The sequence below is a fragment of the Sceloporus undulatus genome, chromosome 2 (assembly GCF_019175285.1).
Source record: "Sceloporus undulatus isolate JIND9_A2432 ecotype Alabama chromosome 2, SceUnd_v1.1, whole genome shotgun sequence".
Lineage (NCBI taxonomy): Eukaryota > Metazoa > Chordata > Lepidosauria > Squamata > Phrynosomatidae > Sceloporus > Sceloporus undulatus.
Window position 1 is genome coordinate 35,466,337 of NC_056523.1, and position 21,056 is coordinate 35,487,392.

At 41.0% G+C, this 21,056-nt stretch overlaps 1 protein-coding gene across 1 annotated transcript in view; it reads left to right on the forward strand.

Moving 5' to 3' along the window:
- The first annotated feature begins 7,134 nt into the window (after positions 1-7,134).
- LOC121920321 overlaps positions 7,135-21,056 on the forward strand; it is a 60,795-nt gene continuing 46,873 nt past the window's right edge. Inside the window, exons 1-4 of the mRNA XM_042447453.1 lie at positions 7,135-7,153; positions 8,817-8,976; positions 12,832-13,013; positions 15,288-15,520. Coding sequence (XP_042303387.1) covers positions 7,135-7,153; positions 8,817-8,976; positions 12,832-13,013; positions 15,288-15,520 — 594 coding nt within the window. The remainder of the gene's footprint in view (positions 7,154-8,816; positions 8,977-12,831; positions 13,014-15,287; positions 15,521-21,056) is intronic.

The window sequence follows — 21,056 nt, forward strand, 5'->3', positions numbered from 1 at the left end:
CTGATTGGCACACAGAATTTTGCAACATGCTCTGATGTGTGCTCTCAGATTCTGTATCTTTTCTATTGGCAGAGGAAATAAAACAGCATAGAAGCAATTATTTTAAAGGTAAAGGAAGACAGCTGTACAAAAAAGCAATTTTTTAATATTTGTTCTTTTAAATAAGGGGAAGTTGTGTGATGGAATTCTATGCCATGTTTATTTCCAGCTTCAGGTGGTACAGAAACGGTCTATTTGTGCCACATTTTTTTTCTCTAGGAAAGAGGGGGAGAAAAGTTCAGTAACCATATATTTCCTTTGTTTTTAAATTATTATTTAAGGTTACAGTATGTTGTATCAAGAGTAAGACAATTTATGTTTTGAAAGATAATATTTCAAACTGGGGAAATATGACTTCGTGACAAAGCTTGCTGAAATAAATATTGCTGATTAAAAGATTAGCACTAAAACATCACTTAGGACTTTATCACACAGGCAAAAGAGACGGGATAATAGTACTATGCTCCCATCAAAATCTTGCAATAATGAGATGCTTTTTGCACAACGTTGTGTAACATCACCATTATCGCACCATTATCCCGTGAATAAAGTAACAAAATTGCACCACGTTTTATTCACAGGAAATAATTATATGGTAAATATACCTTCCCTTCGGGTGGTTGTTTGTCTTCACTTCTGTGGGTTTTTCTGGGTCTAGTAGCCCTTCTGATGGTTGAGCTAGAGTAACCATTAGCCTGTAGAGCCCAGTCTAGGTGGTTTAATTCATCTTCCATGCAATGAGATCCACAGATCCTTTTTGTCCAGTCTACCAGTCTACCTTCTTTTTTGTCTTGGGTGATGGTTGGAGTTCTTGTGTAGGTATCTATCCATGTGTGTAGGTTTTCTGTATACTGTGTAGCCCAACCATTGGTTTAGTTTTTCAGCTATGAGGCCCTGTTCTAGAAGAGTTTATTCCTGATGTTTCACCAGCAGCTGTGGCTGGCATCTTCAGAGAATGCTGAACATGCCAGCCACAGATCCATGGATCCACAGATATGGAGGGCTAATTAACTAATGAAACCATATTTCTTCCACAAAACTTGTGCTCTGCCACTGAGCTACATGTCTTCCTACATTATTTCAGTGTAAGTGAACAATGAGTACCATTTTCAGTCTGAGAGTTGCTGCTAACAGTGTCCATGCCGTTTGATGTTGGCCAGAAAGATATATATATATAATCTGTACAGTGAGATAATGTGAGGTATCCTGCATTTTTAAATTAGTTATTGTTTTGGAGCAACACTTGTATTTTGTACAAAACCTTTTCTGCAAAAAGATGTATTTTTCATAAAATGTTGGGGTTTTGCCTAAATTACCTGGATTTTCTTTTGGAAAAAAAAGTCCTGAAATATTAATGTTTTTGCATGAATTTTTTTTTACAAAAAAAGGTTTGGAAATGTGAACCACCTTATGGCAGTTGGCCATTTCCTCAGTGGAGCATCTCTGTCAGTTGAGATAGCCTTTCTTGTTGAGCACAATAAAATTTGTGAGCCTTCGTCTTACATCCCTGTCCTTGCCATCAAGAAACTGGAGATCGCTGTAGTGATTCCTGGATCACCATAGTGGATTCTGGAATGAAACCCCTTTTCGCAATGGGAAGAGATTTAAATCAGCTGAAAAAGGGGAAGTGTAGAGTGAATCTCTTTTTTTCTGGCCAGAGGCACATTTTACATGAAATGGCATGAGCTTTAGTACTGGCCACACCACAAGCAGTGCACAAGGCAAGGCTTTTTAGCTAGCAGGCATCCTTTCAAGCAGGAAATTAGTCACCTTCAACTTTCTGCTTGGGTGGTCTCTGCCATGTGAGAAGTAAACCCATGCACTTCTAATGTGCTGCTGGAAAGAGTGAGAAAAGAACTGAAGGCTATCAGATGACAGGGTGGGTTCATCTCTTGCTACAAAATTATTTAACAACCAGTACTTACTGGTAATCCTCAATTGTAATGGTGAAAGACAGTCAGACAAACTTTGTAAGTGTTGAAAAATGCTTGGGGGACATCTCTGTCCTGCCTTATATCCTAGCTTTCTCTCAGTACTGGGACTTAAATTGGCTTGCAAGACAATAAGATAGAGAACTAAAAATATAATGACCAAAATCCTAAATCCTCAGGGCCACACTCTACCCCACATCCTGCTTTACTGGGAAGCAGCTTCTGCCAGCAACAGATGTCTACTCTCTAGTAGATTGGGCACAGCATACTGATGTTTCCATTTCATTCCTTCCAGTGATCTCTGGTGCTACAATCAGAAGCAGGATCCCTGTTGCAATTTTTCTTATACCAGAGGTCACTGGCAGGATGGGGGTGGAAACCTCAGTATGTTGCACCCTAATCAACACGAGAACAGAGTTCCATTGCTCACAGCAGCTGCTGTCCTGTAAAGCAAGATTGGGAAATTTTTATGATCATGGCAATAATGCCATAGAATCATAGAATCATAGAATCGTAGAGTTGGAAGAGACCACTAGGGCCATCCAGTCCAACCCCCTGCCATGCAGGAAATCCAAATTAAAGCATCCCTGACAGATGGCCATCCAGCCTCTGTTTAAAGACCTCCAAGGAAGGAGACTCTATCACCCTCCGAGGGAGTGCATTCCACTGTCGAACAGCCCTTACTGTCAGGAAGTTCCTCCTAATGTTCAGGTGGAATCTCTTTTCCTGTAGCTTGCATCCATTGTTCCGGGTCCTGTTCTCTGGAGCAGCAGAAAACAAGCTTGCTCCCTCTTCAATATGACATCCTTTCAAATATGTAAACAGGGCTATCATATCACCTCTTAACCTTCTTTTCTCCAGGCTAAACATCCCCAGCTCCCTAAGTCATTCCTCATAGGGCATGGTTTCCAGACCCTTCACCATTTTTGTCGCCCTCCTTTGGACACGCTCCAGTCTCTCAATGTCCTTTCTGAATTGTGGTGCCCAGAACTGGACACAATATTCTAGGTGGGGCCTGACCAGAGCAGAATAAAGTGGCACTATTACTTCTCTTGATCTAGACACTATACTTCTATTGATGCAGCCTAAAATAGCATTGGCCTTTTTAGCTGCCGCATCACACTGTTCACTCATGTTCAACTTGTGGTCTACTTGGACTCCTAGATCCCTTTCACACGTAGTTTCCTTCAGCCAGGTGTCACCCATCCTATATCTGTCTATTTTATTTTTCCGACCTAAGTGCAATACCTTACATTTCTCCGTGTTGAATTTCATTTTGTTAGCTTTGGCCCAGCTTTCTAGTCTATTCAGGTCATTTTGGTCATGATTGTGAATGTGTAGGGACTATGAATATACGAGCCAGCTACACATGTGAAACTCTATGGAGTTTATCACACTAGGGAAATCCAGCTAAAATGGGATTTAAACCAGAAACAATTTTTTTTTAAAAAATTGCAAATGCTGGAAGTTTATCACACATAATGCCCCTCAAAGCGAAATAACATGAAATTAAACCAAAGGTAAAGCAGAGAAAAATTGCAGCTTTTTACTTTCAGGAAGTTCATTCAATTTAACTTTGGTTATTTAACTTTGGTTATTTCACTTTAACAGTTACATCATCTGATAAACATTCTGCATCTGTGTTTTTTTTTTTGGGGGGGGGTTGCTTTAAATCTCTTTTAAATCCAGTTTTTCTTACGGATTTCCCTAGTGTGATAAACCCATATGTTACACTAACATTAAAACACTATTAGGTTGATTATTATATTTAAAAACCCAACCAAATTAAAAGCCATTTTAAAAGCATACCAGATAGAGGGGACAAAAGCTATGAACTAGAGAATTATCTTCCTGTTAAAAACCTTTCTGCCTGAATAGAAGTGCATTTGTGTGCCAGAAGAAGGACAAAGGCAAGAGATCTACCCTAGCCTCTCTTACCAGTCTCCCTCAATGTGGACCCCCCCCCAAGTGTTAGATTACTTCTCTCACTTAAAAAAGTAAAATTGACCCTGGCTAACATTGGGCCATTCTAAGTTCAACACAATGCTTAATTTATTTGTATTGCTCTGATTGTTTTAAATATGTTTTACTATGGGGTGGGATGCTATCCTTTCCTAGCCGGATCAGAGCCGCGGAAACCTTACAGCGCAGCCACAATCCAGCCTTTTGAAGGTGCAAAAAGGAGCTGCAAAAAATAGCTGTGTGTGTAGCAGTGCATGGCATCAGGTTGTCCTGGGAAGGCGGGGCTGGACATGTATTGTGAGGACACTACGCCCCAACTCTGCCCCCTTACTGGCCTTTCAGGCCGGTCTGTACAGGGCCTGTTTTGAAATGTTTAAAGTGTTGAACTGTGTAGATGGTTTTGTTGTTGTTGTTGTATACTTTCACATTGTTTGTAATTTATGGTGACCCTAAAGTGAACCATGGGATTTTCTTGGCAAGATATGTTTAGAGGAGGTTTACTACTGCCTTCCCCTGAGGCTGAGAGTATGTGACTTGCCCAAGGTATCCTTCACTGGGTTTCACGGCTGAGCAGAGAATTGAACCCTGGTCTCTAGAGTCATAATTCAACACTCAAACCATTATGCCACACTGGCTTGTAGATGGTTTTAAAGTGATTTTAATGAGATCTCTTGAAAACTTATTGGGTAATAAAGAAGTAAATACATAACACACACGGAGGGCTTCAGTTAGAGAAAGATTGCTTGTGTGTGTGTGTGTGTGAGAGAGAGAGAGAGAGAGAGAGAAAGATATCTTTGCAAGGGCTATACATGAAGAAGTAAGTCAGGGAATGCATAAATGATTTATATTTTGAGGTGTTTCTGCAATTAAATCCATGCATGTCTATTAGTGCTAGGTTGAAGTGCACCCACAGTTTTTAGATACTTAATATAATAGATACTTATGCACAAGCATACTGTAGCACAATAGATGTAGGGAAACTTGGCATATGCCATTTACCATTTTTCATTCCTGCACAATTTCAGAATCCTGAATTGGGTGTTATAATCCAGAAGGGTGGGGCTGAGTTATAAAATGTTGAATGCCACTGCTTTAATTTGTTGGCACCAAGGCTGCAAGCAGGCAATTAGGTGTGCCTTTATAAGTGAATCATGCCAATATGCTAATTCATTGACTTTAAGGAAAACATGTTTTTTCCTGTTCTTCTCCTTTCTTTCTCTCTTTCGTTCTTTCTCTTTTCCCCGTTGCATGATAGTTCAAATTATAAACTGAAAACACAACCAGTGCAAAGGAAATATGTCATATAAGAATATAACAAGGTAATTAATTGAGAGAAAAAAGGAGGAAATGAACGCATTGTCAGAAATGGGCTTGTGGGACAGTTATGCTAAATTACATAAGGTTTTAGAAGAAGGCGATTTGTGTATATTTGGATCTCATTTGTAATTTCACCAATCATCACAAAGCAAGGCTGGCCCAACATATTTTGTTGCCAGGAATGGGACTGGCTCTTGAATCTTCCTTCAACACTGGTGGTGGGAACAAGTCCTCTCCTGCAGCATAGAATAGAAGAATAACTATGAAAGCTAAGAGCAGGCCTGGAGAACAGATAACTCTGTTCACTAGTATCTCACCAACACTGTCTAACCCTCTAACCCTCTGCTGCCTGAAGTGGCTGCCTCAGCTAGTCATGAACCAGACATACAGCTGGTACAGCCTACAGCAAGTACCTGCAAAATATCCTCTATCTTGTTCAGGATACCATCAGTTTACATTATGTGTACACATAACTTCATTCTTCCACATTTGTTCTAACAACACAGAAGGTCTGGAGGATGGCAGCTGATTAGTGGCAGGGATTTCTCCATATTAGGATGTTAGGTCAACTCTAAAAAGCTTAGTTTCATCCGTGTGAACCAATGACTCTGTATTCCATCATAAAGGCTGTGTCCTTATAGTATGAGACAAATCAAAGCCTGCCTCTAAACCATATTAACCTAAACACACCCTCCTCATACAAAGAATGTCCTCAAGTCAGGAGGAGTTTGTCTCACCTCCTGAATTTATAAGCAAGTTTGATAGATTCCTTCCTCTGAACTATAGCCTACAGCATTTGGTATTCCTTGGTGGTTTCCTATCCAATTACTAGCCAGGGCTAACCCTTCTTAGAATCCAAGACAGATGGGTGTCTTGAAATACATGGGGTTGCCATAAGTCAACGGGAATCTTAAAGGTATGTACACACATGCAATAGATTCCAATTTAAATCTCTGGCTTTGCTTTACCCATAGCAGTGATAGGTATTGGCCCTAGCATTAGGTAGAATGAAGCAAACACCTCAGGCAGCTGACATAAGATATCACGAATATGAATTAATTACTTTTTACTGGTTTTTTTGTTTTGTTTTTGTTTTTACTGCCAGAGAATAACATTTGTGGAATTTTCAGCCTCAACAGCCAGAAGAGAACAGACAGCCTTGGGTACTGTAAGGAATGAGGATATTCCCTGTTCTGCCTCAGGCAGCTAAATGTCTTGAACTAGCCCTGCTATTACCTAAAATTCAATGATCAATCATGTTTGACACACATTATAAAATCACTTCTCATCACAACAAAAGCAGCTAAGTAGGGGAGGTTGATTGCGCATTCAAAGAATGTCAGTCTCTTTAGTAATTTTTTTTAAAAAATTAATTAGTTCAGAAAATATTACCCTGTATTTTTTCTCCATAGAATCAAGGACTCATAGAACTGGACTGATCCTCAGACAACATCTAGTACAGTTATAGGGAGCAGATAATTCCCTTGCTAAAACAGCTCCACTGGCTATCAGTTTGTTCCCAGGTACAATTCAATGTGCTGGTCATGACTTATAAAGCCTTAAATGGCTTAGGTCAAAACTATCAGAAAGGCCATATCTCCCATACTAACCTGTAGGATCACTACATAGGGGTTGTACAGACAGTCTGTTTAGGGGCAGCTCTGTGGTTGGGGACGCAACAGCTGCACACCATGCCCCAAACTGGTGCAAATAGGAGCTGTGAAATGTGGCAGCCGCACGCCACGCCCCAACCCAGTGCAAATAGAATGGCTGCCATAAGGGCTGCAGCACGGAGTTATGACACCTGTTGTGCACAGCATTGTGTAGGTGCTGCACATGAGCAACATCATAGTGACATGCCCCATCTGTAAGGGTGCATGCCAAGATGGTGACCAGGGTGCAAGGTATGGTTGCTGAGCATGTAAACGCTCAGCCCTTGCACAACCCTATTCTGTACTGAACCTAAGATCTTAAGAGGAAGGCTCTTTTCTACATCCTCTCATCATCACAGGCTTGCTTGTTGAGGATGCCAGAAAGAGCCTTTTTGTTGGCTGCTTCCACCTTCTGAAACTTCCTTCCTTTCCTTTTACCAACAGACATAGGGCCTGAAAAGACAAGCCAAAATAAAGCTGCTTTGGGTCACTTTGGAGGTATGTTGTTTAAATGACATACACATCTTAAGAGGCCAGAAGCTGTGCCAAAGCTGTGTTTCAGTCCTTAGGACTGGAACATGGCTTTGGCGTGGCTTCCAGCCTCTTAGGACGCATGCAGCATTTAAACAGCATACCTCCAAATGACCCAAAGCAGCTTTATTTCGGCCTGTCTGTTCAGGCCCAAAGATGTTTTTCTTGAAGCAGGGTTTTAATAGTTAAACGGGGAGGTTTTTTTTCCTTCTGTGTGTATTTGTGTGTTTAATATGTTTTTAACTTTTGTATGGCTTTTAAAATGTTTTTATCATGTTTAATATGGAGATTTTTAATTGTATTTAATTTTTTATTGTAAATATTTTTAATTGTTAATTTTCTGTTTTGGGAAGCTACCCTGGGTTCCACTTTGGGAGAAAGGCAGCATATAAATGAAGTAAATAAACAGGTAAATAGACCCCAGATATTGCAGCTGTCTAAAACATCTCTCATAGGTGGCTACTGAAACAATATTTAAAAAGCCTCAGTAAAGAAGGGCCACTAATCTTTTGAGGCAGTCAATTTGACTATTGACTAGCTGTGAAATCGAAGGCTTTCGTGGCCGGCATCCATAATTTTTTGTGGGTTTTTCGGGCTATGTGGCCATGTTCTAGCAGAGTTTTTTCTGACGTTTTGCCAGCATCTGTGGCTGGCATTTTCAGAGAATGCTTGCCTGGAAAGGAGTTGGGTGTATGTGTGTGTATGTATATATATATATATATATATATATATATATATATATATATATATACACACACACATACACTGTGTGAACCTGAGAATTACTCCTGCCTTCCCAGGTTCACACAGTGTGTGTGTGTGTGTGTGTGTGTGTGTGTGTGTGTGTGTGTGTGTATACACACACCCAACTCCTTTCCAGGCAAGCATTCTCTGAAGATGCCAGCCACAGATTCTGGTGAAACATCAGGAAAAAACTCTTTTAGAACATGGCCACATAGCCTGAAAAACCCACAAAAAACTATTGACTAGCTCTTCATGCTGCCTTCTGTTTTTCAACAAATGTATTATAAATTGAAACTCTACTCAAATTGTTCCAGTAATAATAATAATAATAATAATAATAATTTAAATTCCGCTTAATCACTTGGAATCCAAGCAGATTGCATCAATAAAACAAGATACAGTTAAAATTCTAAAAACCCCTATCCCTCCCCCAGTATAAAAACATAGTAATACTAAAAAGAGATTAAACCAGACAGATATTAAAACAATAGTATAAAATCACAGTTAAAATCAGTAGTAAAATCAGTACCACTTCATCCTCCTCATCCTCCTCCTCTTCCTCTTCTTCAGCCAGGCTGACAGATTCTGTGAAATGGAAGTATTTTTATTATCTACTGTTTTTTGGCTATTTTTTTTTTAGAAACATCCATTGGATCCATAGTTGAGATCCTTAAGAGAGCCAGAGAGATAGCACATGGTAATCCAGGTGTTCCTGAAGAGCTACAACAGTGCTTGGAAAAAGCTCTTGATGCAACAAGAGGACTGCAATGTTCTTCAACAACATTGACCAGTTCTAACAGGTAGCACAACATTTATTTCTTACCTAAGTATGGCAGGAAAAGAATCAAATTTTGGGGGGCAATTCAAACTGACAATAATTTTTCACCTACATTGAAATGGGTTGCTTAGATTCACTGAATTATTTTAGGATTTATTCCCAATAAATGTGCTGCCTTGTGTTATTGGTGAAACAATGAATAACTAATTTGTCCACATTATATGCAGTTTAAACTCCTACAGAGCATTTTAATGTAATTTTGGATTAAAGTAGTCCATCTGGAATACATCGTTGCAATGATGAATGTGAAACTTAGGGTGTTGTGAGTAATCTAGAGTATTAAGAGTAACACTTTTGTAAGAGACTTGTATTAACAATCCTTACATAATTCAACTGTGTAGAGAATATGTGGGGATCATAAAAAAAACCCTCAAACCTGATTTATCAGGCAGCAGTCACTGCAAGCTGGGGAGCACTGCTCTTCTGTTGATCAGGGTGCAGCAGACCCCATTCTATGAGCAAACTTTGGTGCAAGGAGGATTCGCAACAACAGTAACCCTGCTTCTGATGGTAGCACTGGAGATCACTTGTAGGAAGGGGTGTAAACATCAGTCTGTTGCATCCTGACTAACAGGAGGACAGACCCACATCACTCACAGTGAATAATATTCAGTAACTCAAGATGGTGTGGGACTGGGCTAGGAGATGCCTAGCACAACTATCCACCCTTAGATAAATAGCTGATCTAAAATCTCAGCCAATGGAATCTCAGATGCCTTGCTGTTCAAGGGAATGGTTTCTTATGAGGGAGACGAAGTCAGCATATAACAAGAGCAGTCAATGAATGTATCAGAATATTTGAAAGCAAAAATTATGAATGCTAGGTGGCAATGGTGGTGGGGACCTAGCTGTCATTTGAAGTTTAATTATAAACAAAAAGGATTTTGAAAGAAAACGAAAGATCATCAGATGTACTCTACCAAATTTACAGATTTATTTGAGCAGCCATGCCACAGTATGCAAAGTGTTCTCAGAATTATATTTAATTGGGTTACACCAAGGTAAGGGGACATAAGATTGAAGCAGTAAATGAACTCAAAGATTAATGTGTCAGACTAACTCAGAATGTAAAAGATTAAGCGTGCAGCCATGTAATCTTAAAAAAGTGATTATTTCAATAAGAAGCATGGGATGGCTCATATTCTCCAGAGACTAGAGGAGTTTATCACACAGCAGGGAAGGGCTCAAATCCGGTGGATAAATGAGGTTTAAACCCAGGAATATCCCGCAAGAGCGGGATTGTTTTCTGATGACATTGCATGACTTGGGCATTAATGCGACATTAACCCATGCAGAAAGCCACAGGATCCTGCAGCTTTTTAACTTCAGAAAAATCCTGAAGTTAAAAAGCGGTGCGATCTTGTGGCTTTCTGCGTGAGTTAATGTCGGGATAATGTCAAAATTGCTCAACATGTCTGAAAACAACCCCGCTCTTATGGGATATTGCCAGGATTTAAAACCTATTTATCCATGGGATTTGGGCACTTTGCCTCCTGTGTGATAAAGTCCTTCGACATGGAGCAGTGGATTTAAGCTGCAGGAAAAGAGATTCCATCTACATATTAGTGAGAGCTTCATGATGATGAGAGATGTTCAACAGTAGAAAATGTTGTCTGGTGTGTGGCACAGTCTTTTTCTTTAGAGGTTTTTTTTTTAAATAGAGCCTGGATGAACATCTGTCAGGAGTGCTTTCATAGTGACTTCCTGCATGGCAGGGGCTCTGACTGTCTGGTCCTTGGGGTCTCTTCCAATTCTATGATTTTATCATTCTATATGTGACATAGCTTTGGTTTTGATCCCAGTAAAGCAAGTCCTTTAAGCACAGCATACCACAGCTTTTGTCACCAAATAGCTTCCCTTATGAGCATTAATTAATCTGCTAACTAAATTATGCTAGAGTAACTAAACTAATTAATTAAGCTAATTTTAGGTATCATTAATTCAGCTGTCTGACTGGTATTCTCATTATTCCTTTCTAAGATATAGCAAGTCAAAAACCCAAGCTTGCAAAATAGTTTCCATTTATCAGCATCTGTTCTGCTATGGCAAAGGAAAGTTGGCTCTTTTCTTTGGGATTAACAATGTGTAAACTGTTCCAGTCTGTGAGTGATGGGAAAACTGAGTGTTGGTTTTGTTGCTGAAATAATAGCTGATAGTTGTTTGATTTGCACTAGTAGGGCGATAATCATTACACATTATCTTATTAAAGTTGTTGAAGCATGGGTGAGGGGTAGCAAAGAGGTTACCCTAAATGTCCTACTCTCCCAGTCTTGGAGTCACTGAGCATATCTGTTATGGGTTATGAATTCTTTCTTATATCATGGAAGATGATGTGAGAAACAGAGCTGAACCAGATGATGTGTATTTCAAATACTGGCCTGGAGGCCTGCATGTCCAAGTCTTCTGGGGTTCCATTTCGTTCAGTTAGGGAAGATCTTACTTCTTGGGGGGTTGGGGTGGAGGAATATTCTGGTTATTCACAACCTTGCAGCTGACATTGTGAGGTTGCCCTAAAAATTAGCTGCACCACATGACACTGATTACCTACCACTTTAAATGATAGAAGGAATGTGTGTAACATGATAGCTAAACTGTCTACTAAATAGAGCCAAACCAATACACTTTCCAAAATGGACCATGTTCTTTTCACAAGTAAGTTCTTGACCATTATGACATTCCCACCAATTCATAAAAAGGAGCATTTTGCATTACAGTTATACTACTATGATTCCATTTCAAATGTCATTGCAACATCCTTTGGAATTCTGAGGCCTGCTGTTTAGTATTTAGAAGTCTTAGCCATAGAGCTCTAGTGCCTCATTAAACTACAACCCCCAGGATTTCACAGGATAGAGCCAGGACATTTAAAATGGAATCATGGCACTACAATTGTGTAATGTGAAAGATCTCTATGTAATGTTTGTTCTAAATATGAATGTGACGACTCTGAGAATCAAATCCACTTTAAGAGTTTTTTCAGGCTGTACAGAGGAGTATACGCTTTCTACATATTACATTTCTTTTAGTGATCTGTCATTCTAGCATTTCTTGTGTATGGACAATGCCTATGCAGCTTTAATAAAGTAATGATGGCCTTACTTTACCTGGTCAAAAGCTAATCTGTTCCAGCATTTCATCTTAACCATAGCAAAACTGATGGCTCAATGGAAGGCACAAGGCAAGCTTCAAAACACCGGCTGCAATGTTACTTTTCACCATTAACTTTTCACCCATTCTGGTTACTTTTTACAATGTTGAAAAAGTAACTTGCCATGGGTCTCAGTGGACAGCTTGTTACATTTCTATTATTTTTGGGGAAATGAAAGACCTTAGGCTTAGCTGGAAGATGACATAAAACTTTAAAAAATTCTAGTCTAGTCAAAATGCTCTAAAAAATCTCCTTAAAGAGTAACTTTTGAAAGTTACTCAAAACCACGATTCATTCTGACTAATTATGTTTCTTTAAAAGTATTACTCCTTGACATTCTCATTACTGGCCCAAGACTAGCTTGCTAATTCTAAGCTCTGCTTAGAAGTGATATCCATCCCCTATTATTGCTCCTGATATCTGGAAGTCAGAGCTGCAGTGCCTCTGAATACTGATGTTCCATTTGGCTCTCATGACAAATTTATAGTGTTTGTCTTCCTGCTGATTGAAGGATTCTGGGAACAGTCGTCCCCAAAAGTAACCCTTTCAAGCTCTGCTCTGCATAGTACCCAACTAAGCCAGTGGGATTTCATAAGCCATGAACCCATCTTCAGGTAATGATTTACATGAGATTATTGTGTACTGTATTTTTTAAAAATCACTTTTCAGGATTGCAGGTGTTAACGTACAACAGGGTACTCGGGGAGAGGGGTTATGTTTCCAACAAGTTGACCTGCATGATTTCTCCTCTTTAATTAGGAGAACTTCATATGTGGATTGTCATCAAAGTGTCCTTTGCAGTGAAACTAAAAGCAAGACTAAAGAAGAAAAGCTCTCAAGTGATGCAGAAGGTGAATCTTTGGCTCATAAAGCAATTAAGTATTACTAATGGTTAACACAGAGGTTAATGATCCAAGATTTGCCTGTTCTGGATACAGGAGATCCACTTACAGAAAGTTCCTCTACTCCATTTTGGGGGAATAACACTCCAGTGAACCCAATTCAGTAGGGTCTTCCAGTCCTTTATGAGGCATTTATGGGGTTGCAGGAACTGCCCAAAGAGTACAAGATGGGGCATAGCAAAGAAATGGAAAGTTCAGGGAGATCTGCAGATATAAGACTGGTATAAAGAAGTATGGCAAATGGCAATTAATAATAAGTTAACATGTGAAATTAAGGTAAAAAAGGAAAAATGAAGAGAAATTATTTTGAAGCACTATGGAAGATATTTGTACAAAAGGTTTTAGTAAAAGAGGAAAGTGGTTTACCTTCACAGGAAGAGTTACAGTTTTGGAGGGTAGAATAACATGAAGTTATTAGGCTCTGGTGATAGGGAGCACTTGATTATAGAGATAGGTTAATTAGTAATAAATTAATAGTATAATACTATTAATTTATTACTAATTAACCTATCTCTATAATCAAGTGCTCCCCACTTTAGTAGAATTATGAATAGTATATGTTTAAGAAAAGATATAAATAAGAATGAAGATATCAATAACAATGTGTTTTTAAAATTATTGGTTTAGTTAATATTAAATGATGTAATATGAATAAGATTTAGATAAGTTAATTAAGAATAGATAAGTAATGTGATTTATAACATACTGTATATGGAATACTGTGTATAAGATACTTTTAAATATTATTTGAAGTATGTTATATTAATATTAATTTAAAAATAAAAAATAAAACAATAAACTGTGTTGCTGTCAAGGAACAATTAGTTTAAGAGCAATCTCATGATTCTCACACATTCCTCCCCAAAACCTACCCAAGAAAAAATCATGCCAAACATCATGCAGTTCCTTTCCTCTCCCAGGAATTAATATTAAGTCACTTTTTAAAAAAATATTGTACCAGCTTTGCTACAGCCTAAAAAAAAGGAAATTATTCCCTCTTGTCTAGTGAAATAACCAATTTCCAGGCAAGAGTCAGAGGATTAAAGCAGAAACAAAGTTTACACAGTATATATACCCCACTCACTTTCAGGCCAGCATTCTCTGGAGATGCCAGCCACAGATGCTGGTGAAACGTCAGGAATAAACTCTTCCTGAACATGGCCACATAGCTGAAAAACCCACAAAAAACCAAAGTTTATTTTGATTTGCAAACCAAAAAATGACATGGATGGAGTGTTTATTACTCAGATCAGTCCTGGTAAAGAAATGACAGATTTCGTGGCCCTTATATACCCACAGATAGCTAAGGTGCTAATTACTACATTGGAATCCAAACAGAGTGTCTACTTTTATCATATATATATATATATATATATATATATGAAAACAGACCATGTGTCATGTCATCAATCAAATAGACAACAGTCTCCTAGTAAAGAAACCTAATATAATCTAAATATTCTATGCACAAATGTAGAAATGCCTGTTTCTCATGGGACCAGCATAAAGGATTTTTTTTTTACTGGCATCTACTTTGTTAGGCAATAAAAAAAATTCTTTGCTAGCCTCAGCTAAAAGGCTTCTTTGAGAGATAGCAATTTAATATTAAGGAATCATTTTCTAATTTCAGTCTCTAGCTGAAACTAGCTGGTATTTATCTGAAAGTCTTGACATCATTATATTTTACTTCTCTATTATGTTGCTTGTAGTTATTGCTTGGGGCGTAAGTTACACTAGTTATTAGTTATACTGTTACAGAAAGGAAGCACTTTAACAAGTAATTACCACAGTTCCATCCTGTGCATTCCTGAGATTTGTAGTTTGATGATATACTTAGAACACTCCGGTAGGGAGTTCTAGTACTCTAGATTTGGGAGTGACCCAGAGTTGCCTAGAAGAATACGCTAAGTACCTCAGCTAAACAGAAATCACCAGATTTCATAAGATATAGGAAATGCAATGAAAAATAGTATTCAACTCCTATAATGGTTATAATGTAGATACAGTATAGCCCAGTTTTCATCATTGTTATGTTTAGAGATTTATATAGTTTATCCCTATCCATGGATCCATTAACCAGTGACAGCTGATAGCTAGAATCCTTGAGTAACTGAGTACTGTAGTTGAGTAACTGGACTTTTTTAATGGCATGTGTAAGAAGATTTCTGGGATGTCTTTTCCCAGGTTATGTAGCACTTTTGGCTTGTTTTTCTTTGCATTTAGGGCGACTTTATAGAATGCTGGTGCGGATGATGGGAGCCAAAAGGATTTTAGCGATAGGCATGCTAAACTTTCCATCCCTTCTGTCTGTGGCTGAAGTGGTCCCAGATGGTGGCAACATAACTCTATGTGCCACACAACCATATTTGGAAGAAGCTGTCCAGAAAGCATCTGATTTCTCATCTCATGGAAATAAAATAAGGGAAAAAATTGGACCAATAATAGACTCTATGAAGGTACCATTTTGATGTTTATATTGAACATTTGTTGCAAATTAATTAATTCATTAAAATACAGTTGCCCCTCCTAACTCACGGATCTGGGATCTGCGCCCTTGAATATCCGCGGAGGGGTGGCCTTCGCTATTTCTAATTGTGAGCGTGCTTGGGCTGTGCATGCAGGCACACAACCCATTCAACCCTATGAGGATTGAATATGTGTGAGCCTCAGTTTTTGCAGGGGCGTCCAAAACAGATCTCCCGCAAAAATGGAGGGCCAACTGTATATATAATTCACTCTGCATTTAAGGATTGTAGGTCAGCATACAAAAATATGTTTAGAGCAATTTAAATCAATGACAATAATTTTGAAAAGCTAAACACATATTAAACCATGTATCACTTAAAACTAGACAATTTAAAACTGGTTTAATCAATTTTGTTTTGATATTGGAGGAACACTAATTTTGACTGGTTTAATCAGACTGTTTCATTCATTTGACTCACTTCATCAGTTCACACAGGGCCGGCTCATCCATATAGACGAACTAGGCCATTGCCTAGGGCACAAAACATCAGGGGGCGCTGTGACGGCGCAGTGGCTTTTCCCCATCATAATTAAAAAAAGATTAGAGTGAAAACTGTCTCTGGGGCAGAGAGGGCCCTGGGCCTATGGGTCCTGGAGGGAGGCAAGAAAAGGCAGGAGGAGGAGGAGGAGGAAGGGGCGGCCTCAGCATCGGCCTCTGCAAAGTCTAGGAAGGCAGGCAAGGAGGGAGGACTAAGGGAAGGGAGCAGGGCTCTGGCGGTGCCTTCAAGCGGTGAGGGTTCAGGCCACTCAGCCTGGGCTTCGGAGGCAGCTGCCAGCATGGACTGGGGCACTCATGGAGCTCTGAGTATGCCCCTCCCAGTCCCCCAGCCCCAGTTCTCACTCTTTCCCAGACTTCGGCCCTCTTCCTTCCCCATTTGCCCACCCTCTTCTCTGAGTCCTACAACTCAAGTTGTGTTGTTCTTGTTGCTGTTGTTTGCCCTCAAGTCCTTTCCAACTTAGGGCCACCCTTTTGCAGGGGTTTCTTGACAAGCCACCCCCCCCAGAGGAGGCTTGCCACAGCCTCCCTCTGAGGCTGAGAGAGTGTTACTCACCCACCCCAGTAGGCCTCCATGGCAAGGCTGGGGTTCTGAACCTGGACCCCAGAGTTCCTTCTTTCCCTTTATCTTCTTTCCTTCCCCCTCCCCTCCCTCCCTCCTCTTTCTTTCCTACCTCCCCCCTTTCTTCCCTCTTGTCTTCTTTCCTTCCCCCTTCCTTCCTTCTCTCCTTCCTTCCTCTCTCCCTCTCTCTCTTGCCAAAAGAGAGACTTGTTCAGGGAAGGCTTACCATGGCCTTCCTCTGAGGCTGAGAGAGTGTGACTCCCCCAAAGTCACCCAGTGGGTTGCCATGGCCCCATTTCTCCCTCCCCCCAATAACTGCTTCTTCCCAGATTTTGGCCTTATTCTTCCCTATCCTCCCACCTTTGCCTCCCTTCCCACTCACCCACCTTTTGCTCTGATTCCTCGGGACCATCCTCTCATGGGGTTTCCTTGGAAGATTTGTTCAGAGGAGGCTCGCCATGGCCTTCATCAGAGGCTGAGAGAGTGTGATGCCCCCACCCAGTGGGTTTCCATGCTGAGCTGGAATTTGAACCCAGAGTCATAGTCAAACACTCAAAAAAACTAGTCCACCATGGCTTCAACAATCCACTTTAAAGCTTGGTCTTCTTTCCAGGTGTCCAGATGTCTTCACCCGCAAAGGAAGGCACCACAAATGGAAAGACATTTAAGAAAAAGGGGACAGGATTCAAAAAAAGCTCCAAACACATCCTAGAAATGTAAATGCCTGCTTCTTAGTCATGCTCAAAATGGAGGATGTTTTAGAATACCTCCTGGACAGAGGTTGGAATGGGGAGGACATGTCCTGGAAGAGGAGGGTCTGCCCTGCCCCGAGGCAAATCTACCATAAGGTTTTTTGGCAATATGAGTTCAAAGAAGCTTTGCCATGCCTTCCTCTGAGGCTGACTGAGAGAGTGGGTTGCCACTCTTGGTGGTTGTGCCTACTATTGTCATTTCTTTCTCGCCCTGTAGCTTAGCAATCTCCCTTTTTTCATGGGCTGCATCTATACTGCAGAAATAATGCAATTTGACACCGCTTTAACTGCCCTGGCTCCATGCTATGGAATCCTGGGATTTGGATTTTTGGAGAAGATTTTGCCTTCTCAGTCAGAGAGCAGTGGAACCACAACAAACTACAAATCCCAGGGCTCCATAGCATGGAACCAGCAGGATGACCAGATGCCCCCTTTTTCTGGGGTATAGCTTACATCTTCTGTCCAGGAGGAATTCTGAAAATGTCCTCCCTTTTGAGCATCACTAAGAAGCATGAATTTATATTTATATGAGGGGTTTCAGCTTTTCCTTGGTCATGTCCTCCATTTTACTTGAAATCCCTACATTTTGCAGTGCCTTGTCTGTGGTTAGGACAGCCGGTCACTGTGGGAGCCAAGGGCAGCTGAAGTTGCAGTGTGGCAGCATCCCTGGTCCTCTCACCTGGTGACCCTACTGGTTTTCTTCTCTTTCTTGTGACACCCTTTTCTGCCCCTTGAGTGAAGATTTTTAATTTTTAGGGGTCATTGATGGACCACTACTACCCCATAAATTCATGGGGATGGGATCCAGATTTTTCCATATCGTTAGAATGAATAATGCTTCTAGCTTGCAAAAGGAATGTGTGCATTAGTCTCCATTCCAAATATCACAGCAATAAAAAAAAGTCTTTAACCTGTAAAAACCCAATTGGCTTTTTGACTAATTCTCAGTACTATGACGACAGATTGGAACCTAAGTTTTATGTCAAGAAACAGTGGAAATCAAGGGGTGAAAATAATTATGAGGGGCAACAGGGGGTGCCAAAATATTTCTCCCCTAGGGTTGCAAAATACCTAGAGCCAGCCCCGAGTTCACAAGTTCTTTTATTCAGAGGTCCTTCAGTACTACACAATTACAGCAATATGATCCCACTTTAACGGCCATGGCAATATCCTATGGAAGCTTGAGAGGTGAGGTTTAGGGAGGTGCATCCAGAATTCTCAGCCAGAGAGCTCTAGTGCCTCCTCAAACTACAAACCCCCATGATTCCATGGAATGTAGCCATGGCAGATAAAGTGGAATCATAGTGCTATAATTATGTTGTGTAGATGAATTCTCCACCCTGATATATCTGCTACAGATGAAACAGTAATCTTTGACTTCTGGTTGTGATGTCAGAGATCAGGACTAAAAACCAGTTGCTGATACTACACTTCATGTGTTCCGTCACCATGGCTGGAGTAAGAATCACTCACAGAAAGATCCAGCCACCTTCTATATGTGGAATATATTGGATCAGCCAGTGCAAATATAGACTGAAGTGGCTGTCCAACTTTGCTTAAGTTTGCATTGACATAGGAGTATATCACACGGAGCTTTTTAGAGATTTTCCGGCTCAGTTCTGACGTGACTTCACTTCCAACAATGCGCATTCATGTCATAATGTGAATGTATTATCAGACGCCATTCCTTTCTATGGGAGCTCCTTGCGAGGTGCTTCTGCAGTGATTCCAAAGTGACCCCTCATTTTGGTAAAACCAGAAAAAAAGTGACTTCACAGAATTCGCTTCCAAGCTCACTTCAAGTGCACTGCAAATGGGTCTGGTGTGGAAAACCACTCCGATGTCACTGCCCTTGGCCCCCTGCGTCCTCTTCTGTCATCCCCCTCCTCCTCCTTCATGCCATTTCACACCCTCTGCCACCCTGCAACTCATCCCATCATTCCCATCATCACCTGCCTTCTCCTGCATCCCAATCCTGGCTCCAGTGACCCCCAGCAAGTTATTCCATCATCCCCTCCCTTCTCCTGCATCCTGATCCTGGCCCCAGTGACTCCCAGCGAGCTATCCCATCATCCCCTGCCTTCTCCTGCATCACGATCCTGGCCCCAGGAACCCCCAGCGAGCTATCCCATCATCCCCTGCCTTCTCCTGCATCCCAATCCTGGCCCCAGGGACCCCCAGCGAGCTATCCCATCATCTCCTGCCTTCTCCTGTATCCCGATCCTGGCCCCAGGGACTCCCAGTGAGCTATCCCATCATCCCCTGCCTTCTCCTGCATCCCAATCCTGGCCCCAGAGAACCCCAGCGAGCTATCCCATCATCCTCTGCCTTCTCCTGCATCCCAATCCTGGCCCCAGCGAACCCCAGCAAGCTTTCCTATCATCCTCTGCCTTCTCCTGCATCCCAGTCCTGGCCCCAGCAACCCCCAGCGACATATCCTATCATCCCCTCACTGCTTCTTCACCCCAGGAAGGATGACAGCTAAGGAGGGGGCAGGGAAGGAGGACAGCCTCCAGAGCCCCACTGAGCATGTTCAAGGGTGCTGATTCGAATCGTTGAACCCTCCGGTGTGGTAATACAATGTGCACTCACTCCGCTTTGCTTGAATCCGCATCATGTGACTTGCTTGGAATAGAACTGACTTCGCTTCCCCCTCAATTTGGAAGGGCAACAGAAAGGCAACCAGGTGTGGTAAAGCATCACGTTTTATCCTTAATTCACATTGCTAGACAGGAGTGACTCTGGATCTGGTGTGAAAAAACATCACGCTTTGCATTGCTAGAACAGGAGTGACTCCGGATCTGAGCTGCAAACCCCCCCATGTGTGATAAGGTCCATAATTGCTGGCAATTGCTCAGAGCTTGGGAAAGTTACATTTTTGGACTATAACTCCCCAAAGTCGCCAGCACCATGGCTACTGGCTAGGATAGCTGGGGCTTTCTGGAAATTGTAGTCTGAAATATATAACTTTTCCAAGCCCTATTGTTGCTACTGAGCTACTGATCTCTATCGGTACAAGGTTTTTCTGCTAGGCTCTCAATTAAATGGTCACCTCTTTCTGTCACCATGAGGTTGAGAGGGAATTAATATACACATATCACTGAATGATTTTGGCAACTATGCTGGGAATGCGGGAAGCATTTTACAGATCACCTGCTATGTGCAAGGTTTGAAATCCTTTGGCTCCCCACAGAGACTGTGAAATTAATTGAACTGCTGTTGCTCTCTAGTGCTCATTCTGTGTAACTGACTGTGAATAAAAACCACTAGAGGCAAGCAAAGTGCATGTGGCGCGAAGATTAAAGATGGAAACAAATTGGCAGCAAAGGAATGTAAGTGGAACCTTTAAAGGAGAATGTTGCATCATCATCATCATCATCATCATCATCATCATCATCACCACCACCATCATCATCATCACCATCCCCACAATTTTGACTGCATGTTTGGCCCAGCCATTGCAAAAGGCTAAACCATCTAGGTTGTCAAAAGGGATCTGAAGGAAGGTTTTCTCCAGATATGCTCAGTGGGGTTAAGTGGGGGAAAGCTGATATGCTTTGAAGTAGATACCATGCTTCCCTGAAAATAAGACACTGTCTTATATTTATTTTTCCTCAAGAAGACACACTATGGCTTATTTTCAGGGGATGTCTTTT